Here is a 19,580-nt window from a genome sequence, read left to right as displayed (position 1 = left end):
ATATTTAATATATTAATATTACTATGTTACAATATTATAAATGAGTAATCTAGTAATCTAGAATACTAATATTGTGCTATGCTAACAATATATTGTATGTACATATAATATTAATATTACATAAAATATGGGGAGATTGTATGTATTATATGTACATATAATATATTATTAGCATAGCACAATATTAGTATTCTAGATTACTAGATTGTACTATACCCTGATTGATTCTTGTCTGGATTTCCCTTGCTTTCTGAGTGTTGCTCTTTACTCACTGTTATTTACAACCAGGTACGGCTAACACTTCCCAGCAAAGGAGTCCTCTAGGCAGCAACCAGCCAGGCTTTGAAGCTGCAAGGGCCATTAAATGCTAATCAACGTGGCAAGTTGAAACATTCACACCTACCTCCAACAGACAAGAGTTCTTTGCCCCACCCTGGTCTTTCCACAGATATATAAACCCCTTTCCTACTTCCAACAGACCTCACAACCTCTGAGGATGCTTGCCATAGATGCAGGCGAAACGTCAGGAGAGAATGCCTCTAGAACATGGCCATATAGCCCGGAAAAACCTACAACAACCCATTCACACCTAGCTCCAGCAGACAAGAGTCCTTTGTCCCACTTTGGTCTTTCCACAGATATGTAAACCCGTTTTCCTAGTTCCAACAGACCTCACAACGTCTGAGGATGTTTGCCATAGATGCAGGTTTCTATATCTGTGGAAAGACCAAAGTGGGACAAAGGACTCTTGTCCGCTGGAGTTAGGTGTGAATGGGTTGTTGTAGGTTTTTCCAGGCTATATGGCCATGTTCTAGAGGCATTATCTCCTGACATTTCGTCTGCATCTATGGCAAGCATCCTCAGAGGTTGTGAGGTCTGTTGGAACTAGGAAAATGGGTTTCTATATCTGTGGAAAGACCAGAGTGGGACAAGACCAGAGTCAGGAGAGAATGCCTAGAACATGGCCCTATAGCCCGGAAAAACCTACAACAACCCATTCACACCTAGCTCCAGCAGACAAGAGTCCTTTGCCCCACCCTGGTCATTCCACAGATATATCAACCCATTTTCCTAGTTCCAACAGACCTCACAACTCTGAGGATGCTTGCCATAGATGCAGGCGAAACGTCAGGAGAGAATGCCTCTAGAACATGGCCCTATAGCCTGGAAAAACCTCCAACAACCCAGCAGGGACTCTCTCTTCCGGTCTGGCTTGGCAATCACTCCCCGAGGCGGAAGTCCCGCCTTCCGTCGCGGGGCATTGTGGGTCGGGCAATGGCGGCGCCCGGCCAGCGTCGGGCCCGGTCTTGAGGGGAGATGGGCGAAGCGGAGGCGGCGGAGGAGGCGTCGCTGCACCGGCTGGAGGGCCTGTCTCCGGGGGCGCAGGCGGGCGGGCTGGTGCTGCCGGCGGCGAGGCGGAGGAGCGCGGCCGAGGAGCAGCACGTCTTCAAGGTCCCGGCCCCGAGGGCCTCGCTGCTAGGCCTCGACCTCCTGGCCGCCCAGAAGCGCCGCGAGAAGGAGGAGCAGGCCGCCAATAACACCAAGCGGGCCCGGCTCTCCTCCGACGGAGACTGGGCCTCGGAGCCACAGCAGGAGCAGCGCCCAGAGGGAGAGGCGGAAGCGGCGGAGGAGGAGGAGGAGAGGGACGGAGGCGGAGGCGGCGCGGGGAGAGGATCCCGGAGGGAGCGGTGAGCCAGGCTTCGGAGGAACAAGAGAGAGAACTTCCAGAGCAGGCCTGGGCCAACTTGGGCCTTCCCTATGCCATCCAGAGTATTCCTATCAGTGTCTGAGGCGAATGTTGTTAATCTAGGCCAGGTCTGGGCCCACTTGGGCCTTCCCTTAAGGGGTTTTGGACTTCAACTCCCAGCATCCCTAACAGCCTCAGGCCCCTTCCTTTTCCCCCTCAGCCACTCAAGCTTCAGGTGTTTTGGACTTCAACTCCCACCATTCCTAACAGCCTAAGGTTCTTGTCATTTTCCCCCTCAGCCGCTCTAGCTTCAGGTGTTTTGGACTTTAACTCCCACCATTCCTAACAGCCTCAGGCCCTTTCATTTCCTCCCTCAGCCACTTAAGCTTCGAGTGTTTTGGACTTCAACTCCCACCATTCCTAACAGCCTAAGGCTCTTGTCATTTTCCCCCTCAGCCGCTCTAGCTTCTAGCTTTAGGTGTTTTGGACTTCAACTCCCACAATTCCTAACAGCCTGGGTCTCTTTCATTTTCCTTCTCAGGCGTTTAAGCTTCAAATGTTTTGGACTTCAACTCCCACAACTCCTAACAGCCTGGGTCCCTTTCATTTCCCCCCCTCAGGCGTTTAAGCTTTAGACTCAGCCGCTTAAGCTTCAGGTGTTTTGGGATTCAACTCCCACAACTCCTAACAGCCTCAAGCCCCTTCCTTTTCCCCCTCAGCCACTCAAGCTTCAGGTGTTTTGGACATCAACTCCCACAATTCCTAACAGCCTCAGGCTCCTTCCTTTTCCCCTTCAGGCGTTTAAGCTTCAGGTGTTTTGGACTTCAACTCCCACAATTCCTAACAGCCTGGGTCCCTTTCATTTTCCCCTTCAGGCGTTTAAGCTTTAGGTGTTTTGGACTCCCACCATTCCTAACGGCCTCTGGCCCCTTCCTTTTCCCCCTCAGCCACTTAAGCTTCGAGTGTTTTGGACTTCAACTCCCACAATTCCTAACAGCCTGGGTCCCTTTCATTTTCCCCCTCAGGCGTTTAAGCTTTAGGTGTTTTGGACTTCAACTCCCACAATTTCTAACAGCCTCACGCCCTTTCATTTCCTCCCTCAGCCGCTTAAGCTTCAGGTGTTTTGGACTTCAACTCCCACAATTTCTAACAGCCTGGGTCCCTGTCATTTTTCCCCCTCAGGCGTTTGAGCTTTAGGTGTTTTGGACTTCAACTCCCACAACTTCTAACAGCCTCAGGCCCCTTCCTTTTCCCCCTCAGCTGCTTAAGCGGCTGAGGGGGAGAAGGAAAGGGCCAGAGGCTGTTAGAAGTTGTGGGAGTTGAAGTCCAACAAAACACCTGGAGGGAAGGCCCAAACAGCCCAGACCTGGTCTACATCTACATGGTAATCATCTGTCGGGGTGCTCTGATGGTGTTTCCTTTTTTGGGCCATCTAGTCCAACCCCCTGCCATGCAGGAAAAGCACAATCAAAACACTCTCAACAGATGACCATCCAGCTTCTGTTTAATAGCCACTGTAGAAGGAGCTTCCATCAGTCTCTGAGGCAGAGTGTTCCAGTGTTGAACAGCTCCTACAGTCAGGAAGTTCTTCCTGATGTTCAACTGCAAGTTTAAAAAGAAATCTTTAAAACAGCATTTCTCAACCTGGGCGTCAAGCCCCCTGGGAGCGGGGTCGTGAGGGAGGTGTTGTCAGACGTGTCACCAAAGACAATCAGAAAACACAATATTTTCTATTTTTCATGGGGGTTATGTGTGGGAAGTTTGGCCCAATTCTTTCATTGGTGGGGTTCAGAATACTTTTTCATTTGGGTTTGAGAGGGGTCACCAAAGACCATCAGAAAACACATATTTCTGATGGTCTTAGGAATTCCTTTGGCATAGTTGTTTGGGTTCATAGTGCTCTACGGATGTAGGTGAACTACATCTTCTCTAAATCACTATTGAAATTCATCCCAAATCCCTCCAGTATTTTCTGTTGGTTATGGGGGTTTGTGTGGGAAGTTTGGCCCAATTCTATCATTGGTGGGGTTCAAAATGCTATTTGATTGTAGGTAGACTATAAATTCCAGCAACTACAACTCCCAAATGTCAATGTCTATTTCCCCCAAACTCCACTAATGCTCCGAAGCCTGTTTCCTCTGCTCCTACATGGTGGAAGTCCAAATCGCATGCAGGGAGGACCCAACTTGTTCCAGGCCTGTTCTACGATATACCCATAACATCTGTCTCTCATGCTCATCTATCCGTCTCTTGGAATCGTATCTTACCACATCTATGGCAGTATGGCTGTCTGTCAGGGGTGCTTAGATTGTCTTTCTTTGTGACAGAAGGAGTCAGGCTGGATGGCACCTCGGGCCTCTTCCGAATTCTAGGATTCTATCATTCTATTGATTTTCTTCTCTGTAGGCTTTAAAATAGAGCTGGCAGGATGGACATCTGTTGGGTACACTCAGATAATGTTTTCTTGCTTTGAAGTCTCCCAACTCCCAAGATTCAACAACAGGCCTGTGCCAACTTCGGCCCTTCCTCCTGGTGTTTTGGACTTCAACTTCCACAATTCTTTACAGCCTGTCTGGGAGGTCCCAACTTGACCCTTGCCTGTTCTATGATATACCCATGACATCTGTGTCTCTGTTGCATCCATCTCTTTTCCAATTGTATTTTACCACATCCATGGCGGGATGGCCGCCTGCCAGGGGTCCTTAGTTTGTGTCTTACTTTGTGACAGGAAGGGGCCAGACTGGATGGCTCCTAGGGTCTCTTCTACACTGCCATATAAAATGCATGTTATCTGCTTTGACTTAGATTATATGGCAGTGTAGACTCATATAATCCAGTTTAAAGCAGATAATGTGGATTATATGTTTTGATAATCTGATTATATGACTGTAGAAGGGGCCTAAGATTCTGTGATTCCACCATTCTGTCAATCTTCTTCAGCATGAACAGCATGGCCGTATTTCCAGGGTTCTCTGATGGTTTTTACTTGTTTGATGTGAATCGACTAGGGATGGATGGCCTTCTTTGTGGTCCCTCCCAACACTGGAGTTCTGTGAATCTATTATTTTATCTAACTCCTCTGGAGGATTGGAGGCAGAGGTGGGATGGCCACCAGTCGGGAGGGTTTGGATGGTGCCTTCCTGCCTGGCAGAAGGAGGCGGATTGGGTGGCCTCCTTTGGGATCCCTCACAACGTTGTCTTCTATTATTCCATGGAGGCAGTCCGTCCAGGGAGGAAAGGGGGAGACCGGTTCCTATTTCAAACCACCCCTGTGTCAATAGGAGAACCAACATTTCAAAATGGAAAAAAAGAAAGGAAATATAGCTAGAGAGAAGGTTTTAGGGCTAATGAATAGCACCAAATATGGTCACCCATCAAGGGAGGGGTTGCACCCCCAATCTAGGGCCCTACTTAATAGAAGAGGATTTGTTGAGACTATACAGAAAGCATTTGTTAGCTGGATGCTCCAGAAACAAAAGTAAATGCATACTGCCCTCAGATGTGTCAGGCAAGTGGGCTTATTAACAAAAGACCCTCCTCATAAATGTACAGCAAAGTAATTTATCAGCAGCAGCGTGACCCAGCACCAGTAGCCAACGTGATAAAAAGAACAAAAACACACAGGCCAATGTTACCTCTTCCATGGGAGGCTTTTCTTTATAGCAAAAATAATATGGTTGCATTATTTACAAGAACAAGGTTTCCATAACACAAATAAAGTTTTACCTTCACACTGGAGCTTCACATATGAGGCCTTCTCATACTAAGGCTTAACTCACACAGAGGCTTCTCTCACAGACTGAGGCCTACCTCACACTGGGAGGCCTTCTCACAGACTGAGATCATTCTCCCACTGAGACAAACCAACACTGAGGCCTACTAAGCTACAGGCACACCTGCTTATATAGAACTGCAGCTTTTTCTGGGTCATTGCATCCATTTAATCCATTCAGTGCTAGATTACATTTTTGTAATTAAAAATATCTAGTTAATTGGGTTGTTGTAGGTTTTTTCGATGCTTGCCATAGATGCAGACGAAATGTCAGGAGAGAATGCCTCTAAACTATGGCCATATAGCCCAACAAAACCTACAACAACCCAGTGATTCCGGCCATGAAAGCCTTCGACAATACATCTAGTTAATTTTTAATATTTTTGACAAGATGCACTGAGAATTTGGTGACAACGTGCTTGTTATTGGGAAAATGAGACAACAGAGAAGAACTTCGAGGTTTGGGAACTGCCAGGAAGGTTATCTGTCAGCCTCTGATCTGGGAAGGGAAAGAGAATGGGATGACTGTGGAACTCCCTGCCTAGAGAGATAAGATCGGCCCCCTCCCTCCTGTCCTTTTGAAGAATGGTAAAAACCTGGCTTTTTGAACAGGTCTTCCCAAATATGGCATAGATATATGATGTTATGGACAATTGACAACGCAACTGGACAATGATTTGAGATGGATACGCTTTGACAATGTTTTTTAAATGCTCTGTATAATTTTTATGTTTTTATATTGCTGTTAGTATTTTAAAGTATTTATCATTGTTTTAATTTGTTGTAACTGTTCTGGCATTGAATTGTTGCCTATTGTTAACCGCTCCGAGTCGCCCTTGGGCTGAGAGGGGTGGTATATAAATGTAGTAAATAAATAAATAAATGGTGTAGAATTTTAGAGTTTGATTTGTTCTTATATTGCAATACTGTAAGAAGTGTGCAGATTTAATAGAAAAAATAAGGACTTTAAAAAAGAACTGAAAAAGATGGCGACCCCACCCCTTGAGCAGAGCCTGACTTTCCTCATATCCCCCCCCCCTTTTGACCCTGCATTTGCAGGCATTACCGCTCTGCACGGGTGGAGACCCCATCGCACACCGGAGGCGTCAGCGAGGAGTTCTGGGAGCGCAGCCGGCAACGAGAGCGAGAGCGGAGGGAGCAGGGGGTCTTTGCTTCCTCCAAGGAGGAGAAAGAGCGCAAGAGGGACCACGGCCGTGAGCGGGACCACGATCGGAAGCGGGACCGAGGTTTGCCCCGCCGGGAGCTTCCCCCTCCCCCCCAGGGACCCTTTCCCAGAGAGGGTCAGGGCTGACCAGAGCTTGTCTCCACAGATGATCGGGACCGGAGTCGACGTAGTAGCAGCGGGGGACACTCAGAGCGAGAGGGCTCATCGGAACGGAGCGGCAGTCGAAGGAACGAGCCAGAGAGCCCTCGTCACCGGCCCAAAGGTACACATTTTCTCTTAGTTGTCTCTCCATACCTGCCCAAGACTGTCAGTGCTTTCATGCTAGACATCCCTTTGCACTCCTGGCCTCTCCCTGGCTCCATAGAGCACCCAGTGGCCTGTGTGACAAGCCCTGAAAGGAGCACGTCAGGAGGGAGGCTGTGGTGTTCAGTTCAAAATATGCCTGTTTTCTACCTCCAGATGCAGCGACTCCTTCACGCTCTGGTTGGGAGGAGGAGGACAGTGGCTACAGCAGTTCGCGCCGGTCGCAGTGGGAGTCCCCCTCACCCACCCCTTCCCACCGGGACTCTGACCGCAGCCACCGGGGCTCTGCCTCCCGCGACAGCGACCGGAGGGACCGCGATCGGTACGGAGAGGGCACTGTGGCCACGGGGAGGGTGGGAGGGGCCTCCAGTGCAGTGGCAGGAATTGAGAGGGAGTGGAAGGGGCCCTTAGTCCTCACGGCCATCCCTTGCAGGTCCCTACGGAGCCGCTACCCGGAAGAGACTCCGCTGCCCACCCCTTCGTATAAGTACAATGACTGGGCCGACAATCAGAGGCACTTGGGAGCCTCCGCCCCATGGCTTTCTAGAGGCAGAGGTGAGTGAGACCTTAATGAGGAAATGCGGTTGCCTGTGCTCCCTGGACAAGAGGCGTCCCTTGACACTGTCTTTTCTGTTTCTAGGGAAGCGTGAAGATGGGGAGGACGGAATTGCCTTTGATACTGAGGAGGAGCGGCAGCAGTGGGAAGAGGACCAGCGGGTGAGTTGGGCTGCACAGCCCACATCTTGACCAGTGACCCAAAGTTCAGGGCCATGTCTTGGCTCCAGGGGCACCAAGGAGGGCATCTCCTGGCATGATTTTAATATGGAATGTAATGTTTTTAAATGTCTGATATGTATTAATTTTAAACTTAATTTTAATATTTTTGGAATTGTATGTGTTTTAAGGCATTGAATAATTGCCTCTATGTAAGCCGCCTTAAGTCTCCTTTGGGGTAAAGAAAGGTGGGATATAAATAAGTAAACGAGTAAATAAATAAATCTCCCAGGTTTGCTGTTATAGCTATCATGTGTTGCTGTTATTTGAACTGAAGGATGATAGAATGGAGGAACCTTCCTAGCTTGGGAAGATAGTTCCCCTAGTTCATTGGAGAAGCAGCAAATTCCGGGTGCTTTAATCTAGGTTCTTTTTGTGGTGGGGGCTGGAAGGGCAGGCCACAGTGCACCTGAGGTTGATCAATGGCAACCATGCTGCCCCACCCGTCTTGATCAGGGCTGTGCCTGGAGCTGACAACATTCCCAGCCATCTCACTCTTGTTTTGCATCTTCCATGGACCGCAGGCCATCAGGCACCTTCCCTGCAGGACGGGTTCCTGTTTGCCCTGTTGAATGCGCTTTCCTCTTTCTTTTCCCTCCACAGCAAGCAGACAGAGACTGGTACATGATGGACGAAGGCTACGACGAGTTCCACAACCCTTTGGCCTCTTCCTCGGAGGAGTATGTCAGGAAGCGGGAGCAGCACCTGCAGAAGCAGAGGCAGAAGCGCATCTCTGCTCAGCGCAGGCAGATCAATGAGGTGGGGTGGCTACAGAGGAGAGGGTGGCTGTGGGGCTCCATGTTGAGGAATCTGAGCTCTTAGGCTCCAAAATAATCCTCAATTGGGGTGATTCCACCATAAATACAGCAGAGTACTAGAAGTAAACCTCATAACCAGCAGAAACCTATACGTGATTAGCTGAGATAAGCTTCTATATCTTGGGATGGCACAGGATTGCAGAGTCAGAACTCTAGTTTCAGAAATATTTATTGAAGTAAAAGAAATACATTCTAGGTCTTGGAGTCAACTAGCTTACTAAATCTAATCTAAAGAACTAAAAGGGTAAAAAGTCAAAAAAATCCATGCAGCTACATTTTGCCTAAAGAAAGAGGCAAAATGTGCATTCTCATGGTGAGGAGCCCAGGGCTGTGGGGTGCTGACCCAGACTTGTCGTCTTCTGCTGGGCAGGACAATGAGCGCTGGGAGACAAACCGCATGCTGACCAGTGGTGTGGTGCACCGGCTGGAGGTGGATGAGGACTTTGAGGAGGACAACGCCGCCAAGGTTCACCTTTTGGTCCACAATCTGGTGCCCCCCTTCCTGGACGGGCGCATCGTGTTCACCAAACAGGTAAGTAGGGAGAGGGAGGGGTCTCTGGGGCAGAGAGGAGGCCACCCCTTGCCCGGTCAGCCAGTCACCCTGCGCCCCTCTCTGTCTCCCTCCTTTCCACCCTCCCAACTTCCTCGCAGCCGGAGCCTGTGATTCCCGTCAAGGACGCCACATCAGACCTGGCCATTATCGCCCGGAAGGGGAGCCAGTTGGTGCGAAAACACCGGGAGCAGAAGGAGCGCAAGAAGGCAGGTCTCCTCAGTGTTGGCTTGGATGCGATTGGGGGGGCGAGGGTTAGGGATAGAGTTGGGGGTCAAATTGGGAGGGGGAGGCATGGGCCCTGACTCCTTCAGAGCCTGACTGCGTGTCTGGGGTCTGCTGCTTTTTCAGGCCCAGCACAAGCACTGGGAGCTGGCGGGCACAAAGCTGGGAAACATCATGGGCATCAAGAAGGAGGAGGATGAGGAGGGGGCCAAACAGATCCTGGCGGAAGATGGCAGCGTGGATTACAGGTAGGGTTTGGGGAGTTTCTAGCTGACGGGGGGGGGGGGGGGGGGGGAGGGGCGCGAGTGAGCGAGGGAACAGGCCCTGGAGGGGATGCTGAGTCTGGTGCCCTCCTCCCTTCTCTCCCTCCTCCCTTCCCTCCCTCCTGCCCTCCTTCCTTCCTTCAGAACGGAGCAGAAGTTTGCTGACCACATGAAAGAGAAGAGCGAAGCCAGCAGTGAGTTTGCCAAGAAGAAGTCAATTGCGGAGCAGAGGCAGTACCTGCCCATCTTTGCTGTCCAGCAGGAGCTGCTGACGGTCATCCGGTCAGTCTGCCAGCTGGATTTTCCAGCCCGTCTTAAGGTTTTGTTGTGTTTCCCAAGTGGCCATTGGGGGAGAAGGATTGCTGCTATTGTGCTGAAAACAATCTTATCCTCCAACTGATTGCATCTAAGGCAATGGGAAAGGAATATATGCATATGTATATACATAAACATGAACCCTGTTTCCCCATAAAGAAGATATGCCCTGAAAATAAGACCTGGTAGAGGTTTTGCTGTATTGCTAAATATAAGGCCTCCCCTGAAAGGAAGACCTAGCAAAGTTTTTGTTTGGAAGCATGCTCCCCCTGGTGGCCGGAAGCTGCAATAGCGTCCCTGTTGTACAGGAACTGCTGTGGGGGATTGTTACAGTCTCCGGACAGTGTGTGGGAGCCAGTGACTTCACAGCCCTTATTTTTCGTAGCCCTGTGTGTGAGGGCGGGTATATTTATTATGTACTGACAACTACTGTACAGTATACAATAATTGTTCATTTTTTTTGTTCAACAATAAATGTGAACAAAATGTGAATAAATGTGGAGCCCCCAGTGGTGCAGTGGGTTAAACCGCTGAGCTGCTGAGCTAGATGACCGAAAGGTCACAGGTTCGAATCTGGGGAGTGGGGTGAGCTTCCGCTATGAGCCCCAGCTTCTGCCAACCCAGCAGCTCGAAAACATGCAAATGTGAGTAGATCAATAGGTACCACTCCAGCAGGAAGGTAACAGTTCTCCATGCAGTCATGCTGGCCACATGACCTTGAAGGTGTCTGCAGACAACGCCAGCTCTTCAGTGTAGAAATGGAGATTAGCACAGCACCCCAGAGTCGGACACAATTGGACTTAATGTCAGGGGGAATCCTTTACCTTTACCTAAATGTGAATTCTTCTTCATAGAAAAATGAGACATCCCCTGTAAATAAGACCTAGTGCATCTTTAGGAGCCACAATTAATATAAGGTGCTGTCTTATTTCCGAGGAAATAGAGTACATGTATATGTATATACGGCATTGAATTTTGCCTTTCTGAGGCTGTCCTGAGTCCCCTTTGGGTGAGAAGGGCAGGGTACAAGTGTGGTAAATAAATAGTAAATAAGTATAAACAAAAAGGCTTGTGTGCTGTAGAACATGGGTACATTTCTTATGTTTCTTCATGTTGTTTTCAACTTACGGAGATCCTAAGTTGATTCTTTCTTAACATGATTAGTTCAGAGCTGCCTTGGGAGGGAGGTGAGAAGGATCTAAAGCAGGGGTCCTCATTCTTTTAAAGCCAAGGTAAAATACCTTGGAGGGCCTCATCTATTCCCCCGGTCCTTGGTTTGGGGACCCTGATATAAAGTAACTAACTAAATAAAATTAAATTGAGAGGTGTTTGCCATGGCTTTGCTCTCAGGCAGAGTGTGTGCTGTGCCCAGGTGGGTTTCCAAAGCTAAGTGAAGATCTGAATCTTATAATTATTGCATTACTAGTAATGTGTGGCGATTCTTTGTAAAACTGAAGTGTAAAGTTAAATTGCTTAATTTTTTAAAAAAAATGTGGAACAGAAAGCATTGTGGACTGCACAAGTCTCTTGTGTCATCAAGTCTCCAGTCCTTAATGAGTAGCTTGACTAGAGGTAGGATTAGGCTGAGAGATTCCTCCCCCACATTCCTATACATGTTTACCAAAAAGGGCTGTCTTTCCTCCTCCTCCTTGTCACTGTCTCCTCCCCCTTTGAAAATGCATCAATGGAAACTCTATGAGGGAACTTCCTTTTTAAAGGTATTTTTATTGCCCTGGGCTGACCATGTGGAATATCGCCACCATTGTTCTCTCTGCCTTTTTCTTCCTTTCAGTGAGGATGCCTTTTGCCCCTCCCTTTAGGCAAAATGTAGCTGCGTGGATTTTTTATTCTTTTTACCCTTTTACCTTTCTTAGAAGATGAGACGTAGTATACTGATTAGCTCCAAGACCTTTTCTATCTAGAATGTATTTCTTTTACTTCAATAATTATTTCTTAACCTAAAGTTCTGACTCTGCAATCCTGTGCATCCTAAGCTATAGAAACGTATCCCAGCTCATCACATGTGAGTTTCTGCTGGTTATGAAGTTTGCTTCTGGTACTCCGCTATATATCATGGTGGAATCAACCCAGGTGCAGGTTATTTTTGAGCCTATCAGCTCAGATAGAGGTTGCAAGAAGTTGCTCCAAAGACAGTGGTGTGGGTTTGCCTTTGCGATGCAGTGACCTTCCTCTTTCCCTCTTTGCAGAGACAACAGCATTGTGATCGTGGTGGGGGAGACCGGCAGTGGCAAGACCACACAGCTGACGCAGTACCTGCATGAGGACGGATACACGGACTACGGCATGATCGGATGCACACAGCCACGGCGAGTGGCGGCCATGTCGGTGGCTAAGCGCGTCAGTGAGGAGATGGGCGTGAGCCTCGGGGAGGAGGTCAGTGCCAGGGGTCAGGACCAAGCCTCCCTCCCTTCGCCTGGGTTGGATCATGGGAGACGGTGGCGCTTGCTCCCATGACGCAGCCTCCTGGCTTCCTTCCCTCCCGCCAGGTGGGCTACGCCATCCGCTTTGAGGACTGCACTTCCGAGAACACCGTCATTAAGTACATGACTGACGGGATCTTGCTGCGGGAGTCTCTGCGAGAGGCTGACCTTGACCACTACAGTGCCATCATCATGGACGAGGCCCACGAGCGCTCCCTCAACACAGATGTTCTTTTCGGCCTCCTGCGTGAGGTAAGGGGCCTGGCTCTCAATGCCTTTGTGGGCATCATTTCCTTACCAGCAGTTATGTGGAGGCTCCTGAAGTGGGAGAAGAGATCCTTGAGTGTAGGTTTGGGAAGGTGATGTTGCAGGCAGGATGGTTACTTTGTGGCTTTTATAAGCAAGAAAAAGGGGTGGTGCTCAATGGCCAAAGGCCAAAGGCCATGGCTGTTCCTTGCCATGTGTTGCTGTGGCCCAGCCTGTGTATATGTTTTCTGTGTGTACATTTGTGTATATGTATATATGTGTGTGTCTGCATGTGTATATATATATATATATATATATATATATATATATATATATATGTGCGTGTGTGGTTTTGCGCATGCGTTGTAATGTAATTTGTGTTTTTTTGGCTTTTAAAGTCCCTTCTACTGTGTTTTTCAGTGTTTTTATGAATGATGGCCACTCGTTGGCCTGATAGGTGCATTGTGTCCAAATTTGGTGTCACTTTATCCAGTGGTTTTTGAGCTATATTAATCTCACAATACATTCGAACAATACATTCTTATTTATGTAGATTATATATACATATAATATTGATTATAGTATTATAATGTAATTAAATATAATGCTAATAATAATAAACTAAAATAATTGTATATTTTGTATTACATATATTATTAGTAATATTGCAGTGTAGTGCTATAATACAACATAGTAATATATAATACTAATATTGTGCTACACCAATAATATATTGTATATACATATAATATTAATCATAACATTGTAACACAATATAATACTAATAATACAATAAAGTAATAATTATATATTAGATGTAATGTAACTAATAATATTGCAGTATAGTGCAATGTTATTAGCATAGCACAATGTAGTCATATATAATACGAATATTGTGCTATGCTAATAACGTAATATATTGTATGTACGTATAACTTGCAAGCCGCTCTGAGTCCCCTTTGGGGTGAGAAGGGCGGAATATAAATGCTGTAAATAAATAAATAAATTTCCAGACATCCAAATGGTAGTGCACCTGCTTTCTGCCTGTGGTTGCCCATAAAGCACTGGCGCACTGGAAATGAGAACGTGGAAGTTGCAGCACTCTTTGATGTGGGCAAAGTCTCCAGGTGACATCTGGAGCTTCCCTGCCTTTTCTTTTGGGAACTTCCTTTGGTGGGGGAGGCAGAGGGTCCCTGCATGACATGACATGGGGGTTTTGGCCCTTTGTAGGTGGTAGCCCGGCGCTCTGACCTGAAGCTGATTGTGACTTCGGCCACCATGGATGCAGAAAAGTTTGCCGCCTTTTTTGGGAACGTGCCCATCTTCCATATCCCGGGCCGTACCTTCCCTGTGGACGTCCTCTTCAGTAAGGTAAAGGGAGGGGCATTGGAGGGGTGGGTGTGGCTGGGTGGTTGAAGGGGGGCAAAGGGGGGCTGTGTCTGGAAAGGTGAACACCACCCCCTTCTCTCCTTCAGACGCCGCAGGAGGACTATGTGGAGGCAGCGGTCAAGCAGGCCCTGCAGGTGCACCTCTCCAGTGCTCCAGGGGACATCCTCATCTTCATGCCAGGACAGGAGGACATTGAGGTCAGTTCGGCCAGGGGAGCCTCCATTCCCCTCCCTCACCCCCTTTGCACAGGGCCTCACCTCTCCACCTCGCTCTCCTTGCAGGTCACCTCTGAGCAGATCGTGGAGCACCTGGAGGAGCTGACCAACGCCCCTGCCCTGGCCGTGCTGCCCATCTACTCCCAGCTGCCCTCTGACCTGCAGGCCAAGATCTTCCAGAAGGTCAGGGAGCCAGGGAGGGGGCACCCGTCCCTTGGCACCAGGGGCTGTCAGGGGAAACTACCCTAAGATATAACACAGAACGTGCAAAAACAAAAAGTTGAGCATCAGATTATTAATGAGCAGAGTGTAAAGTGCTGTGTGATGTGGCTGTCAAGAATTCAGAGCTTAGGAGTCAAACATTCAGAGTCCAATCTTAAAAATATCACAAAAAGTGTGTTTACAATAAGAAATAACTGTATTTCTTAATAGTTAAAGAACTGGATCTGAGCTACTCTTAACACTAATCTATTAATCAATACTAAGCTAACTAAAACGGCTCCTCATTGAGGACTTGAGACTTGGGCAGTGTGGAGTTGAATCCCAACAAGGGCAACCCCCCAACTGTTCCTTTCACTGTGGGAATTTGGCAAGACGGGTCTGGGAACCATCAGGGCTGGGTAAACAAATATGCAGCAAAAAATTTTTTTTATTCTTTTGGGAGGGTGTTGATTGGGTGCGTCTTCCTGGCAGAAGAGGCTTGGATTGGGTGATCCTGGGGTCCCTTCCAACTCTAAGATGGTTATCTAAGGGGTCCCAGAGGTGGGGCTAATTGGGAATTGGAAAGAACAGTTGTTCCATTCTAAGGATGGATCATCTGTATTGGGACAATATTGGGGGAGTATATATATATTTGGGGGGGGGGCTCATTGTAGGGCCACATGGTGGTGCAACGGGTTAAACCATGAGCTTCTGAACTTGCTGATTGAAAGGTCAGTGATTCGAATTTGGGGAGCAGGATGAGCTCCCGCTGTTAGCCCCAGCTTCTGCCAACCTAGCAGTTTGAAAACATGCAAATTTGAGTAAATCAATAGGTAACGCTTTGGAGGGAAGGTAACAGCACTGCATACAGTCATGCCAGCCACATGACCCTGGAGGTGTCTATAGATAATGCCGGCTCTTCAGCTTAGATGAGCACCACCCCCAGAGTTGGGCATGACTAGACCTAATGTCTAGGGGAAAGCGTTACGTTTACTATATGGTGAGTGGGAGAGACCAAGTCCTTGATTGGAACCTCCATTCCTGGCAGGCCCCTGACGGAGTCCGAAAGTGCATTGTGGCCACCAACATTGCAGAGACCTCTCTGACGGTGGATGGGATCATGTTTGTGATCGACTCGGGCTACTGCAAGCTGAAGGTGGGTCTGGGGTGCCAGGTTTGGGGGGGGGGGAGGGAGACCTTGAGGGCCTGGTGGGAGGCTGCTGACCCTACCACTCTTCCCACCTTTTCCCTTCCAGGTCTTCAACCCTCGGATCGGCATGGATGCGCTCCAGATCTACCCCATCAGCCAGGCCAATGCCAACCAGCGCTCCGGCCGTGCCGGGAGGACGGGGCCAGGCCAGTGTTTCAGGTGGGCTGAGACACTGAGTGGGGTCCCTTGTGGGGGTGGGCACTGAGGCCCCCTGCTGAGCCCCTTTTTCCATCTTGCATCAGACTCTACACGCAGAGCGCCTACAAGAACGAGCTGCTGACCACCACAGTCCCTGAAATCCAGCGCACGAACCTGGCCAACGTGGTGCTGCTGCTGAAGTCCCTGGGGGTCCAGGACTTGCTCCAGTTCCACTTCATGGACCCCCCTCCGGAAGACAACATGCTCAACTCCATGTACCAGTTGTGGATCCTGGGTGCACTGGACAACACAGGTACAGAGGGGGCTCCATATTCGGGGAGGGGCTTGAGGAGCATGCCTTCTGACACCTATTGCCTTCTCTGCAGGAGGACTGACCTCCACAGGGCGCCTGATGGTGGAGTTCCCCCTGGACCCGGCCCTCTCTAAGATGCTCATTGTCTCCTGCGACATGGGGTGCAGCTCTGAGATCCTGCTGATCGTCTCCATGCTCTCTGTGCCGGCCATCTTCTACCGGCCAAAGGTGTGTCGCGGCAGAGAGTGAAGTGGGGGGTGGGCATCAGGGTCCCTGTTGCTGCCTGGCTTTGTTCTTCACGTCCTCCTGCCATGTGTCCTTTCCTTCAGGGCCGGGAGGAAGAGAGCGACCAGGTGCGGGAGAAGTTTGCTGTTCCGGAGAGCGACCACTTGACCTACCTGAACGTCTACCTGCAGTGGAAGAGCAACAGCTACTCCACACTCTGGTGCAGTGAGCACTTCATCCATGCCAAGGCCATGCGCAAGGTGCGGTCCGGGCCCGGGAGTGCGGGGGGTAGGGGGGAGAGGCCAAAATGGATCCCATTTGCAACTACTCTGATGGACTTTTTCCAGGTGCGCGAGGTGCGGGCACAGCTGAAGGACATCATGGTGCAGCAGCGCATGAGCCTGGCTTCCTGCGGCACCGACTGGGACATCGTCCGCAAATGCATCTGTGCGGCTTACTTTCACCAGGCCGCCAAACTGAAGGTGATTCTGGGAAGGGCAGGGAAGTTGGGGGGCTTCTGTGGGGTTCTCCCCTGCACCAAAGGCCTCTCTATGGGAAAGAGGCCCCTTCCACTGCTGCAGAGAATTTACCTTGTGGGAGTTGGTGCCAGCATCCTGCCTTTGTGTCTCCCTGGCAGGCAGTGAACTAACAGCTCCCTTCTTTGCTCTCTTCTGACTGCAGGGCATTGGGGAATATGTCAACATTCGCACCGGGATGCCCTGCCACCTGCACCCCACCAGCTCCCTGTTCGGCATGGGCTACACGCCAGACTACATTGTCTACCATGAGCTTGTGATGACCACCAAGGTCAGTGAGGGGATGCAGGCATTGCAGGGGGCGTTTCCCCCCCTACCTTGTCAGCCCTAGAGGATCCAGAATGAGGCACAGGCCACACAGGGTACTCCTTAACTCTGCCCCCACCCCTCCTTTGCAGGAGTATATGCAGTGCGTCACAGCTGTGGATGGCGAGTGGCTGGCCGAATTGGGGCCCATGTTCTACAGCATCAAACATGCCGGCAAATCACGCCAGGTAAGGGAGCTGAGCTGGTAGGGTGGCACTAGGCCTATTATTATTATTATTATTATTATTATTATTATTATTATTATTATTATTATAAACACAAGATGAGTCCACAGCAGACAAGATCACTCTGCTGGCTGTTGTATTGGATCACATTTTGGACACTTCCCAAGTGTCTAGGACTGTGTGATGTATGGGCAAATAATGCATGCAGATTCCAGTAAGGTGGCCTTCTGCAGCTGGTAATTTTGTCAGCACCAATTGTGTTTAAGTGCAGGCCAAGGTCTTTAGGCACTGCACCCAGTGTGTCCATCACCACTGAGACCACCTTTACTGGTTTGTGCCAGAGTCTTTGCAGTTTGATCTTTAAATCCTCATATCGTGTCAGCTTTTCCAGTTGTTGCTCTTCAATCCTGCAGTCACCTGGGACTGCAACATCGACAATCCATACTTTGTTTTTAACACGATTGTGAGGTCAGGAGTATTGCACTCCAAAACTGTCTGTCTGTCTGAATTCGGAAGTCCCAGAGTAGTTTGACATATTCATTTTCTGTAACTTTTTTTTTCAGGCTTATGATCCCACCAGTTGTTGTTGTTATTATTATTAGGCCCCATTTGTTGGGGATGTTCCACTGAAACATTCATGCACATGCTGTGATGGTCTCTATGTGGAGCCTACAGGAAGGGCCTTTCCTTGGCTTGTGCTCTCTGGCACAGGACCTCCCCTGGCTGAGGCCAAGTGCTTCCCACTACCAGAATGGCTCTGGCCCATTGAGAGCAGGGTGGCTTTTGAAGGGCCCTGTCGTTGTCCTGGGTGGCCTTCTCCCTCAGATGTCCGGGGGGGGGGGGGGGGGTTGCTGATGTGAATGGGGTCTCAGGGGAGCAGGTCACCCTGACCACCCGTTTTGCTGCAGGAGAGTCGCCGCAGAGCCAAGGAGGAGGCATCTGCCATGGAGGAGGAGATGGCACTAGCGGAGGAGCAGCTACGTGCCCGGCGGGAGGAGCAGGAGCGGCGCAACCCCGTCAGCAGTGTGAGGTAGGAGGAGGAGGCGGGCTCTGGCGGTCAGTGGGCCTTGCCTCCGCAGAGCGGCTGGCTCACCTGTCCCTCTCCTCTCCCTCCCTGCAGGTCCACCAAGATCTATACTCCGGGGCGGAAGGAGCAGGGGCAGCCAGCCACGCCACGCCACACACCGGCCCGCTTTGGCCTCTAGCCACGCAGCGCCAGACGGGGCCTACCTTGGACAGACACTGAGAAGTAATGTTGTTGTTTCTATAAATGTTGCTGCTTCCTGGCCAGGCTCTGAGCGGTGCGTCTATTTGCCCTCCTGCAGCGGAGCGGAGCAGAGGGGCCTCCCTTTCCTGTGGGGAATGCAATGTCCGCCTCCCTCCTCCTCCTCCTCCTCCTGGAGAGCCATCCCGTCTCGCCACAGCCTTGACCCTCCCAACCCCCAAAGGATGCAGGACGTGGCAGGCATCCCTTCTTGGGGGAGGTAGCGGAGCTGCCCCCGTTTATTGGCTTAGTATTTGCACAAGTCTCTTCCCTTCTTCTCTGGCAAAGGCACATGATTGCAGTGGGGATGCAGCTCCCGGAGCCGGGCACCACAGGACCAGAAGGGGTTGTTTGGAGGGTAAAGGTCGAGGAGAGCGGGACCAGCCACCCGAGGGGAGGGGGGGGGCTAAGGGCGGTTCCACTCTGTGGCCAGCACTTGGCTCTTCCTCTGAAGCAACCGGGGGGAGCTGCAAGGGAAAAGAACAAAGGGGGAGTCACTCAGCCGCACTCCGCTTGCAGGAGCCCCTGTGTTTGTGGGACAGAGGCATTGAAAATAAAGCAAAGCAACGTCGGATGGCGTTCTCTACATTATGAATACAGTGTGTGAGTTCCAGTGGCATTTCCACTCAGAACAAAAGGAGAACAAGCCCTTCGTGGCAAGGCACCTGCCTGGGAACGTGGGGGTGGCAGGGATTTGAATGATATGACCTGGGAACAGAAGAGGGACAGACAGCATGTGCCAGGCGGGGCAGGAGCATGAGGCTTGGCTGTTGGGAACAGGATGTGGCCTGTGGTGAAGCAGGCCTTACCTCAAGGGGCTTTTGCAGGCAGGCATTGCCAACAGGAGGGCTCACCTGCCCTAGGGCCCTTTTGGGCTGCGGCTGGAGTAAGCGCCAAGCCTGGACATCAACTGTCTCTCCGTCTCCTTTGAGTCTATCCCTGGAACCTCCTCCCGACCTCCGTTTCACAAGGTCTGTGGTGACCCTCTACTCCAAGGAACCCATGGCGCCACAGGGGA

The 19,580-nt window shown here is 50.1% G+C and overlaps 2 protein-coding genes across 6 annotated transcripts in view; one reads left to right on the top strand and one right to left on the bottom strand.

The window, feature by feature from the left end:
- Positions 1-1,241: 1,241 nt before the first annotated feature.
- On the top strand, positions 1,242-19,157 carry DHX38 (DEAH-box helicase 38). The gene is made up of 26 exons (XM_060788402.2): positions 1,242-1,688; positions 6,519-6,706; positions 6,791-6,907; positions 7,105-7,270; positions 7,382-7,503; positions 7,589-7,665; positions 8,326-8,481; positions 8,911-9,072; positions 9,192-9,299; positions 9,442-9,563; positions 9,723-9,860; positions 12,101-12,287; positions 12,401-12,586; positions 13,811-13,951; positions 14,056-14,166; positions 14,251-14,367; positions 15,434-15,541; positions 15,642-15,754; positions 15,838-16,046; positions 16,120-16,274; positions 16,376-16,531; positions 16,619-16,753; positions 16,953-17,078; positions 17,206-17,301; positions 18,207-18,328; positions 18,419-19,157. The coding sequence occupies exons 1-26, from the start codon at positions 1,318-1,320 to the stop codon at positions 18,501-18,503; spliced, it is 3,774 nt and encodes a 1,257-aa protein (XP_060644385.2). The 5' UTR covers positions 1,242-1,317; the 3' UTR covers positions 18,504-19,157.
- Positions 18,767-19,580, bottom strand: part of PMFBP1 (polyamine modulated factor 1 binding protein 1) — a 37,139-nt gene continuing 36,325 nt past the window's right edge. For all 5 annotated transcript variants that reach the window (XM_067471083.1, XM_060788398.2, XM_067471086.1 and 2 more), the window contains one exon: positions 18,767-19,029. In XM_067471083.1, coding sequence (XP_067327184.1) covers positions 18,969-19,029 — 61 coding nt within the window. In that variant the 3' untranslated portion in view covers positions 18,767-18,968. The remainder of the gene's footprint in view (positions 19,030-19,580) is intronic.

This window comes from Anolis sagrei, chromosome 8 (assembly GCF_037176765.1).
Source record: "Anolis sagrei isolate rAnoSag1 chromosome 8, rAnoSag1.mat, whole genome shotgun sequence".
Lineage (NCBI taxonomy): Eukaryota > Metazoa > Chordata > Lepidosauria > Squamata > Dactyloidae > Anolis > Anolis sagrei.
Note: the sequence above shows the minus strand (reverse complement) of the source record. Positions and strands in the feature narration are given on the sequence as shown.

What these genes read in the sequence shown, in the direction of transcription:
- DHX38 (XM_060788402.2), top strand. Translation starts at nt 1,318, where the DNA reads ATGGGCGAAGCGGAGGCGGCGGAGGAGGCGTCGCTGCACCGGCTGGAG. An exon ending in GGGTGCACTGGACAACACAG is followed by an intron (nt 16,047 to 16,119) that starts GTACAGAGGGGG and finishes CCTTCTCTGCAG; the next exon opens with GAGGACTGACCTCCACAGGG. An exon ending in CCATCTTCTACCGGCCAAAG is followed by an intron (nt 16,275 to 16,375) that starts GTGTGTCGCGGC and finishes CCTTTCCTTCAG; the next exon opens with GGCCGGGAGGAAGAGAGCGA.